This window comes from Rattus norvegicus, chromosome 13, assembly GCF_036323735.1.
Source record: "Rattus norvegicus strain BN/NHsdMcwi chromosome 13, GRCr8, whole genome shotgun sequence".
NCBI lineage: Eukaryota > Metazoa > Chordata > Mammalia > Rodentia > Muridae > Rattus > Rattus norvegicus.
Window position 1 is genome coordinate 103943333 of NC_086031.1, and position 11003 is coordinate 103954335.

Genomic DNA, 11003 nt, shown 5'->3' on the forward strand with positions numbered 1-11003 from the left:
TGCCTTTCCTCATAGCTGAGGTGGTTCGTGTGTTTCATATTTTGGTCTGTGACTCGAGCAGGGTACATTTTGCCAGCAAAGTGGCTTTTCTCTTTCCTACACTTTACCCTTTTTGTCTCATTTAAAAAACATATCTTTTAATTGTGTGGAGATGCTGGGTTAGAGGAGCACGTGAGTACAGCGCCCACCGAGGCCAGAAGAAAGTGTCTGAGGCTCTGAGGTGCAGTCACAGTGGCTGCGAGCCACCTCATGGGGATGCCGGGAACTGTGGAGTCTTAGCCTCCTGAGCCATCTCTTGCCCTGTTGTCTCATTCTCCACACACAACAGTTGATCGTGGGGAGTGAGGGGAGGTTCCGGAAATGAGGTGGTGGCTCTGAGATCCAGGTTGGCAGTCACAACTCTCCCATGCTGCTCTGCAGTGCCAGGGGCTGTGTGGCTTTCTTTGCTGCTCTTCCTGTGTCAAGGACCATGTCTGCCCTGCCCTGCAAATGCCAGGGGGCACTCGTGTACCAGTTGTGGGGGAGCTGATGGTGGGGGTGGGGATGGGGGTAGGGATGGGGTGGGGGTAATGCTAGGCGAGATGAGGGTAAGTAACCAGGGTGAAAGAGGATATGAGAGAAGTAGAAATGGCGGAGGAGGAGGGTGGGGAGGCAGAGAGGGATGACCGATTTGGACAGGGTTGTCTCAAGGGAAAAGAAGTGTCCTGAGGGCTGAGGAGATATCCCAGTGCCATAAGTGCTCACCTGTGAGGCAGATTCCTAGCATCCATTAAAAGCTCGGTGTGGACACGTACACCGAAAGCTGGGGAGGGGACACGAGACTCACGCACACGGGTGATAGATAACACAGGACCTGATGGCAGGGCACCGCAGTGCTGGGGCTTCCTGGCCAGCCAACCTAGGTGAGAAATGGTAAGCTCTAGTTCAGTGAGGGGCTCTGTCTCAACGGCACGGGCGTCCTCTGAGTGTACGCACCCACACACACTGGTGTGCACATCCACGCACAGACCCCATACACGAGTATCCACGCCCCACACAAAGGAAATATCTGGGCCAGCACGATGGGTCAGAGGATAAAGGTTTGACACCAAGCTTTACCACCTGAGTTTGGTCCCCAGGACACACACACAGATAAATGTAATACAATCTCTTTAAAAGAAGAAATCACTAACTTGAGGAGGTTGAGACAGGAGCATCGTCATGTGTTTGAAGTCAGCCTAGGCTATGGAGTGAGGTCCCCTCCCCCCAATTTTTCTCAACCTATGTATAAAGGGAAGGGCACGTGGGAAGGAACGGTATTGGCATTTGCCACTGTCCCCTGCTTTGAGAACCTTGCAGTGGGAGTTCAGACAGCTTTCAGATTCACCCACACAAGTAAACACAAACAGACACGGGTGAACGATACCAGTGACGAGGGTCCCCAACCCTGGCACAGAGCCAACACCGAAAGCCCTGGAGGGGTCAGAACCCTGAGCTCTGCCTCCTTCCCGGCTGTCAGCAGCGGGCAGAGGCTTCCCCAGAGGGGACGATCTCAGGAGAGGCGTCCCGTCTCAGGCTGTGCGTCCTTTCTCTCCCCTTGCAGAAGGTGGAGGTGCCCACGATGCTGAGATTCCTCAGGGAGCAGAGGATGTTCATGATCCAGACCATCGCGCAGTACAAGTTCGTCTACCAAGTCCTCGTCCAGTTCCTGCAGAATTCCAGGCTCATCTGATCTCCCCGGATGCAGCTTCTGGAGGAGGGACCCAGCTCTGTCCTGCAGGGGGCGCCGCACCCAGACAACATCCGCCTCCCCGCCCAGCTGGAGGCGGATGGCTGGCAGCAGGCAGGAGCCAGAGTTCCTTATAGGCGTCATGCGTTATTTTTATGAGATAATTTATTTTTTCCCCTCTTTGGAATAAGTTCTGCGCGTTATTATAATGCTTTTTCCCCCCACGATAATATAGTGCTTCTCATTCGAACCACGCGTTGACTGATCTGCAGTGGAAGCCCCCGGGAGGGAAGGTGGTGGCGCCATGGGACTTTGTAGACACAGAGGCATAAGGGAAAGCATCTCTAGTGAAGTTGCAGACAAATCAATGGTGCCCCCAGTCAGAAGTGGCAAGAGAAAGAACTCATCCTCAGCTGGAGGGGGGAGAGAGCCAAGGTCCTCGGAAGTGTTCCTTTACACGCTGGGTTCGTGCACCGAGCTGGGTGGCTGCTTTTCTCTCCTTCGCTTCCTCCCTAAGCCTAGGTGAAAGGTGGGATCGGCTGGAGAGCGCAGAGCCTCTAAGGGCGGTCATGATGTCTTCGGTGATGGGGGCGCTATTGTCTGTGCCCCTCACCCTTGTTCTGGTTCAGAAGTCTGATAGGTGATGGGCGGTGGGGTGGGTATCTGCCGCTACATCTCCCATGCCCACAGCACGGTAGTCTGGTAGCCCTGGGCCAGGCCATCTGCAAAGCTCAGCCCTTTGCCTGATTGTGAGAAAATAACACACCAGTAGGAATGGAGTTGGGCGTGGCCTTGCTGTGGATTCTTACGTTCACAACGTTGAGCGTGGTGGGTGGCGACGTAGGAGATGAAGTTTAGGTACACTCCATCTTCCTATCCGTTCCTAAGTTGTTAGAAGCTTCTAAAGGGAAATGGGGAAGCTGGGAGATGTCCGGCACATAGTAGGGCCCTGGACAGCACATAGTAGGGCCCTGGCCAGGAGGCACACACCTTTGTCCAACTCACCGTGTGCTGCTGAGTTGATTCTTCTTAGGGCTTCCTCGTTGTCCTGATGCGGGGTTCCCGGATGATCTTGAATTTGCTGTGTAGCTGGGAGGGTGACCCCGAGTCTTCCCGTCTCCTCTTCCCAAGTGCTGTGATTTCAGGTGTGTCCCACCACACACAGGCCACCCTTGCCCCTTGTGACGAATGCTGAGGCTGCCTCTTGCCAAACTTTCCACCACCCTTTTCCTGTGTAGCCCAGTCTGGTCAGTGACGGCGTCAACCGCGTTCGATTCGAAGCCCAGTTTCCTGCCTGTGTCTGCTTTTTCTCTGAGTGTAATTTTCTGAGTTTGTGGAACTGACCGCGTCAGGGCTTCCTCCACAGTTCCATTTTCCCTGTGTTTTTTCCTGAGCTGAAAGGACAAACCAGAAAGTGCGTATCTTTGTGGCTTCTGTCCCCACACGTTAGTGAATGCTTATGACAGCAGATTCCCCATTAATTCCTCTGGAAGGTGAGCAAAGCAACCACTGGGCCAGGGTGGTGCTGGTGCTGATGTTGCTACGGCATCTGTGGGCTCAGAATCTGTAGGAGGCGTGTCCATCCCCCCTTCCACCAGGTGAATTGAAATGAGGCGCCCAGGTGTATGGAGCCTTGTGGGCCTAGGGTACTGTGTTAAACTCTGACATAGGTATTTTGGGGGAAATGTTAGAGTATTAAGGGTAGGGAAGTCTCTTTTAACTTCCTTTGACAATGTTTCCCCTCTTATGTGTCCTGACTGTCGGTCCCACGAATGGTTTCATTATGTGACGGAGAACACTAATCCTTGCCTGTTGTCTCTAAGCTTTAGTTGGTCAGAATGTCTCCAATGGGCCTCGAGGAGATACGAAACCCCTCTGAACTTGTCCCTTGGGCTGTTTCTACCAATGCTAGAAGGAAAGGGTACAGGGAAGATGTCAGTTTGCTATCCAACTTCCTAGCCAACACATGATGAGACCCAAAGGAAAACATTTAAGTGTCCTGCGTACATATTCCATTCTTAGACACAGTTGCTTCTGGTTCTTCAATGCATTCCGAATCCCTTTCCCATCCCCAGTCAAGTCCCCATGGATCTCTGGTTAAATTATCATCAGGCATTTAAAGTGGCATCTGTATGATTGCCCAGAGATGCTTTTCTGTCTGGGAAGTTAGCCAAGGAATAAACCTTGAAGCAAAGCGTATTAAATTAGTTCTCTGGTTAGGACTTTTGGAAAGGTTTTCTACGATGCTTGGGGAACCGGAGCTGTCAGGGCCCCCCCATTGCTGTAGTTTGGATTCGAAGTGGGGGGGGGAATTAAACAGCCGAGCTCGCCGGCCATGGTTTCGAGGTTTTCCAGTCATACCGCTCTCTTCTCTCACACACACTCATCTGCCTGTGTCCACCTTCGCCCTGGTTCAGGGGTCTCCACATCCTGGTCGCTCAACGTGGTGTCTTCTTTCCTGAGATTGCGAGTTGTGTTAAAGGCGGGGGTTGCGGAGCGTCAGGCTGAGTTGTGGCTGGTCTTACGGGGTCTCTGCAGTGACTTTAGGTAGAGTCTCCGGGGGCCGCACATCTGCCTGTACTCCTTCTTCAGTAGAGGAGAGAACAGTGTTAGGCATTCGGGTCGCTTTATTGAGGAGGAGACAAATGGGCTCCTCTGCTCACTTGAAGAAGAGCCGCAGTTACTAGGGAGGCTGAGTGTGTCTCACGTGGGCCGCATCCAGTAATAAGCTTTGATTTAAGGTGCTTGCTTTGGGAGACTTTTACTGCTATAAGAGAGGGCTTCTACTCAGTTAGAAGCAAGATGTCATCCCGTACCCCCAACCCCCACTCCAGTCTTGGGCTCTCTCAGCCACCTCCACTTCAGGACATGGTCCTCATGGGACGCAGCCACCACCAGCTTCTAAGCAAGCTGTTCCTGACTTGTGCTTCCAGCTACGACCTCCTGTGGGTCATCGCCTCCCTATCTTTTCTAGTTTAAGGCAGATGGACCTGTGGTGAATTTCCAGCCTGACTGAAAGCATGCCACTTGTTTCTTCCCCAGTTCAGGAAAGGTGTCCCGCCATCTGTCTTTTCTACAGCTAAGCTAGTGGACACAGAACTGGTTCTTTCTGACCCCGCCACCCAGCCATGCTGGCCTTTCATCTGGTTGGGCTGGGAGGTACCCCCGAATGGTGACAGGCTGGCTTGACAGATGTGTCGTCTTCTGTCACCTCCTGTAAGCTCAGGCCAGACATGTTTGACAACGAGTTGAAGGTAGCAAGTGCCCTGCACCTTCCAGGCTCTCTCACCTCTCGTGGCATGTCTGGTGGAGAGAGCAAATCCAGCTCATTGAGTTCTGTTTGGAGATGTGCCAGTTACGTGAGGTAGAGAGGGCAAAAAAACACCAGGACGTTCTAGAATAAACTCAAGGGACATTATTCATTTCTTCTCAGTATTAGGAAATGAGCTGTCCACGGAGTGCCCTGTCACTGCCGTCGAGCCCTCAGCTGCACTTAACAAAGATTCTGCCCCTGCTGCTTCCAGCCAGCATTCTAGCCAGGCGGCCACCAAGTTCTCATTCGGTGTTGTCTCTCCCTGAGTGGTAGCTCTGACTCCCTCAGCTTTGAGCGGAGAGCTCTGGGTCTCCCGTAGGAATGGCATAGTCCCTGGTGACCTATGGCTTGTTGAGTGACAGATGAGTCGGCTCTGGAGGGTGGAGTCAGTCACAGTTAGCCCCGGAGGGTCATTGCAGCCTGAAAATGCCTTCGCCTCGCTTCTGAGTCCGTTGGTGGCAAATCACCTTGGGGAAATATGAGGGTGTGCTGCCAACCCATGCAGATGTCACCCATTCTAGGGGAGCTGGAACCCGGGTCCAGCAGCTTGTCCAGTATCCATCCTGTCTTCCCTGTCCTCAGCTTCTGCATTTCTGTTACACCTTAGGGGAAGTGAGGGTTTTTACCCAGTGTGTCCAGTCCTCCATGGCCTTAATACGATTAATACGGCACACTGTGTTTCTCAGACTCTCACTGGCCCGTTGCTGCTAGCCTGTTCGTGGCCAGGCACTGGGGATCTGGCACCCCTCGATCTCATAGGTGGATAACGCACTGCCGTTTGGAGGCCGGGCCTTGCGGTTCAGAGCTGTGTTCCGTCTCCTCATCTTAGAGATAAGTGAAAGGATGTTTGGTTGTCTGGCGGGAGGGTTGGAGCAAACGCCAGCCTAAGCATGTCCAACTGTTACCTAGACAGCGACTCTTCTGCTATGGGCTTGCCAGCAGGACCAGCGCTTGTCCAAAGACAGTGGGGAGGTTAGATCACCCCCGAATTTCTTACCCAAAGTTTATTGGGCATAAAATGTTTTGGACCCTGCAGCAGTGATGTCAGAGTTGGAAACGATGATACAACACCCCAGGGAAGGCTGTGATCCAGTGTTGAGATCGACTTCTCCCGGGCTCCTGGCCTGCTCCCCGTACTGGGTTGTCACATGTGGCCCTTGCATCTGGGCAGTTGCTTTGGAGACTCCTTGCCCGATACTGCACGCCTGTGAGCAGGGTTCTGCCCCTGCAATGTTACATCCACGCTTAGCATTCCCAGTCTCCCTTGCTGGTGAGTGCCTGTGCGAGCCATGTTTATCCAAACACGGTGAGGGTGAGTGTTCTGGTGCGGGGACGGGGCGGTGCCCCTGTGCAATTCCACTGTCTGCATTCCAGGTCACTTTGTCTATTCAGATACCACCAACTCTCCTTGCTTGTTTGCTTGCTTTCCAGACCAGCTCTCTGAAGCTCCCTCTTAATTTTTTCCTGCCTGGCCACGGAGCGGGCAAGAGGACCATGGTCTTGAACCTCTCTAAAATGTCCATGGAGGAATTCTTAATTTAAGAAGGAATGACTCCATGCCTTTGGGGTTGGATAGGGAATAGGATCTGGGAAATGAGTGTCCAAAACGAGTTGGGGAGAAGACTTCTTACAACCAGGCCTCCTGTCCTGAGGTGCAGCACCGTCCCTCAGTACCAGAAGAGAGAGGAAAAGGACGAATATTAGTTCGATTAGAAATAACATTGGCAGCAGGCTTCCTGTTTATTACAGGTGCCCCAACAGGCTTTAGGACGAGAGCGCTGGTGTGCAGTCTAACTACCCCTGGCTCGCCTGGACTGTTTGCTCCAGTCTCCCTGGTCAGCTGGTGGGACAGGTGCACTGCAGGGCTTCCCAGGGAGCCCCACAGGGTGTGCTATGATCGACGGCTAATGCAGAATAAGCTATCTGCCTAGCCTCCTGCCTTATTAAGTTTTCTTCTCCAACCTCTTCCTTCAGGGACACAAACTCTTTTGGGTGGAAAGCAGAGAGTAGAGGAGCCATCAGTGCCTTGGGGTGGGACCTCACACTAAACCCTCAGGAATGCTGCTTGAGCATGGCCAGGTGGCGTTCTTGGCATTTCTCTGGGGCCTCCGCCTCCCTCGGTGCAGTGCTAGCTAATAAATACCTTGAGCATTGAACTGAAAACTCTTTCCTTCCGAGCCATTTTATTTAGACTCAAAGGCTGTAAAGTTTTACTGCAATTTCCTTTGAAGTTCTTCGCCACTATTGGTAGTCCTAAAATTCTTCAACCACATTCTTTCAGATACAAGCCCACACTTCCTTAGAGATGATTTCCACTGTATGCCCTCTGTCCCTCAGTGGTCAGCTGACCTGGCTGAGGGTTCCCTGGGGAGGTTCCACGTGCAGATGACTATTGAAAGTGTAACCTTTTGTGACGTGTTACATAATAACTGGCTACTTTGCTTCACCAGTCCTTCACTCTTTTGTTCAGTATTTTGATGCTTGCGTTTTGGTTGTTTCTGTCAGATGTTGTGAATTTTGGTTTCCTTCAAAATAATTGACATTTGATGGTTTTTATTTTGAAATGATGCACAGACACCCCCACCCTCAGCTTAGAAACCAGCTTTCTTTAGGGTTCTTGGGTCAGCCCACAGAAGCCTACAGACCTCCGCCATGGCTGGAAGGCAGTGCTATGCCAGATGTGGTTGGCTTTTATGGGCTTGCACATGGGCTAGCAGCACCCACTATGTTGTAAGCTGTGAAAGAAAGAAAGAAAGAAAGAAAGAAAGAAAGAAAGAAAGGAAGGAAGGAAGGAAGGAAGGAAGAAAGAAAGAAAGAAAGAAAGAAAGAAAGAAAGAAAGAAAGAGAAAGAAAGAAAGCATTCCAGGTTGGGACTCAGCACCTAGTCCATGGCAGTTGCCGACTGAGACGGCTGTCAAACCTCTCTCCTCGCAAACTGCACCTGAGGACCGGGGACAGAGGAGACAAGAGGACGACATTCCTTCCTAAGTTACCAATTATCACGTTGACTGTACTTTGGCAGAGACTCTCCGTCACGTGGATAATATTAAAAGCCCTAAATAAAGTTATGCATGCTGTTGTTCATCAGTAACAAGCGTTTGCCTGCCAGCCTCTGCCACAGACAGCTCTGAGGTGTAGGGTGCTGGCTTTTGACAGTATTCTTTTGCACTGTTCCCTCTTTCTACGAAGTCTTATTTAGGTAACAGTCCTAGAGGATGTTGTCTCTGTCCTTGTCGTTGCTGTAAAATGTTTCCTATGTGCCTTTACAAATGTGAGGTCTTTATTCTAACCCCCCCTTTTTTGTAAAAGATATCTATTGATTTCTACATGCAATAAACCTTGTTTTGAGAGAAAACAGCTGTCTTGTCATAACACACCTGCAGTAGTTGAATACACAGGCTTCCCTTACTCCATATCTGCATGCTTGTGTGGGTGTGCATTCATTCACATGTGTGTACATGCCTGTAGAGACCAGAAGCCAACCCTCAGGAACTTTTTACCTTGTTCTGAGCAGGGTCTCTCCTAGCCTGGAACTTCCGGTTCAAGCAAGCCTGAGGAACTTGTCTCTGCCACTGGGATACACACGTGTGCCACCAAGCCCTATTCTGGAGTTTGAACTCAGGGCCTCAGGCTGACTCATGAGGTCAGCACATGGCTGACTGAGCTATCTTCCCACCTTATTGTCTCTCTTACCTAAGATCGGTTCTATAGGCGAAGACCTTTTGGAAAACCTGTCTCGATGAAGACTTTGCAGTTCCCCATGTCTGCATTGTAGAGGAAACACACAAGAAGCAAATGCTAGGATGGGTCTTTTTTTCCCACACATTTGGAGAGAACCTGCAGGAAGCCTCCCTTCTGGGTCTCTTCTGCCATGGCAGGTAGCAAGTTCTTGTGAAGAGGGAAGAGGAGGCTGTGTGTCCTTGGGGAGCAGCAGCCAGTGTCGACAACTTCCAACAGTAAACCGTTCACAACCCCAGCTCGCCTCACCTCTGAGTAGGAATACTAAAAGGGAAGGAGAGATGGTCATTTCAGCAAACATGAAAATATTTTTATTTTTATGGTGACCTTGTCAATGGGACAGTTGTGATTCTTGAAATAAAAGCTATGTAATGTTTTTAGAAGGTGCAACAGAAAAATAGATCATTGGGAGTGGGGATCAGTGAGTCAGGGTGGAGAGAAGGGTTTGTCTGTGTTACACCGAGTCAGCCCAGTTTGTTTTCTTCTGCAGATTAAACAAACCATTTTCAGTACACACTTGAGAAATTAGACTGTCAACATAAGGCCTGGAGACAAGGCTCAGTGGGTAGGAGCACTGGCTGCTCTTGTGGAGGCCCTGCGTTGAGTCCCAGCTCCCACATGGCTGCTTGCAACAGCCTGTGATTGTACTTTCAGAGGCTCCAGTAACCTCGGTTGGTTTCCTCAGGCAGTGCATGCATGTAGTATACATACATACATACATACACATACACACTCACACACATACATACAGAATACATACATACATGCAGACACATACATGCAGACACACATACATCATGCAGACACACATATATATACAAACATACATACATACATATACACAGAATACATACACATACATACATGCAGACACATACATACATCATGCAGACACATATATACAAACATACACACATACATGCAGACACATACATACATATACACATATATACATACATGCATGCAAGCATACATACACACAAATACATACATATACATATATATACAGACATAGACATGCACACATGCATACATACACACACATACATGCATACATATACACATACATGCATACATACATGCAAAACTCATATACAGAAATGTTGAAGCATACACTTGTTTGTCTCCAAAGAGAATATTAATAGAGCAAGAAGAAAAAACTTTTTAAGTATTTATTTTTAATTCTGTGTACTTCTGTGTCTGTGGGTATATGAACACAAGTGCAGTGCCTGATACAGCCAGAAGAGGGTGTCAGATCCCCTGGAACTGTAGTTTTAGGTGGTTGGGGGCCACCTAACAGGGGTGCCGGAACCAAAGCCAAGCTCTCTGCAAGAGCAGCACCCACCCTTAACCACAGAACCGTCTCTCCAGCTTGAGGAGAAGAAAAAATTATAAAGAACCTCAAACCAAAAGTACACACAGAACCATGTGTTAAAGTGACAGAGGCACACAATCATGTGTTAAAGTGACAGGGACACACTGAACTATGCACTAAAGTGACAGGGACACAGAACCATGTGTTAAAGTGATAGAGGCACACAATCATGTGTTAAGGTGACAAGGACACGCACAGAGAGCCACATGTTAAAGTGACAGGACACACACAGAGTAGTGTGTTAAAGTGAGGAAAGGCAGGAGCCAACGAGTGGGTTTGTGAGTTTACATTTTATTTTCCTTAGCTGTACAAAACACAAAATCTAGGCATCGAGGTATGAGTGACAAAACCCTTTCAAAGCAAAAAGCTAGACAAATTGGTGAACCTGTCATGTCTGTGACATCACATCTGAGTGCTCAGGTCTCTCCTGTGTCACTAGCTGTGATGCAGACCCAGAAAAGCCCCAGCAGCACCCTGGGTGTGAAGGAGAAAGGAACCAGCCCTGAAGGTCTTAGAGTTACGGGGGGCAGGCACTGGAGAGAAGGCTCCCTCAGGGTACTCCCTGCTCTTGCAGAGGACGGGTTTGCCTGAGCGTCCACGTCAGGCCGCTGTAAGCTGCATGTAGCGCCAGCTCCAGGGGATCTGATGTCCTCTTCTGGACTCTGATGGTGCTATTTGTGATGTAATGGAACCTTCAGGTCAAGCCTTGCTGGAGAAAGTGTGTCTCCGGGACTGGGCCTCCTGTGCCGTTCTCCCTGTCCTGGGTGCACTTGGTGTGACCAGCCAGTCTCTTGCTCCTGACACTGTGCCTTCCTCCCTGCCTACACCAAGTCTTCCCCTAGTCTACAATGGACTTCATCCCTCTGTAA

At 50.1% G+C, this 11003-nt stretch overlaps 1 protein-coding gene across 6 annotated transcripts in view; it reads left to right on the forward strand.

The window, feature by feature from the left end:
• The window catches only part of Ptpn14 (protein tyrosine phosphatase, non-receptor type 14), a 152236-nt gene extending 143860 nt beyond the window's left edge, over positions 1–8376 (forward strand). For all 6 annotated transcript variants that reach the window (XM_017598837.3, XM_039090828.2, NM_001401364.1 and 3 more), the window contains one exon: positions 1583–8376. In XM_017598837.3, the coding sequence (XP_017454326.1) occupies positions 1583–1711 (129 nt within the window). In that variant the 3' untranslated portion in view covers positions 1712–8376. The remainder of the gene's footprint in view (positions 1–1582) is intronic.
• The last annotated feature ends 2627 nt before the right edge of the window (positions 8377–11003 follow it).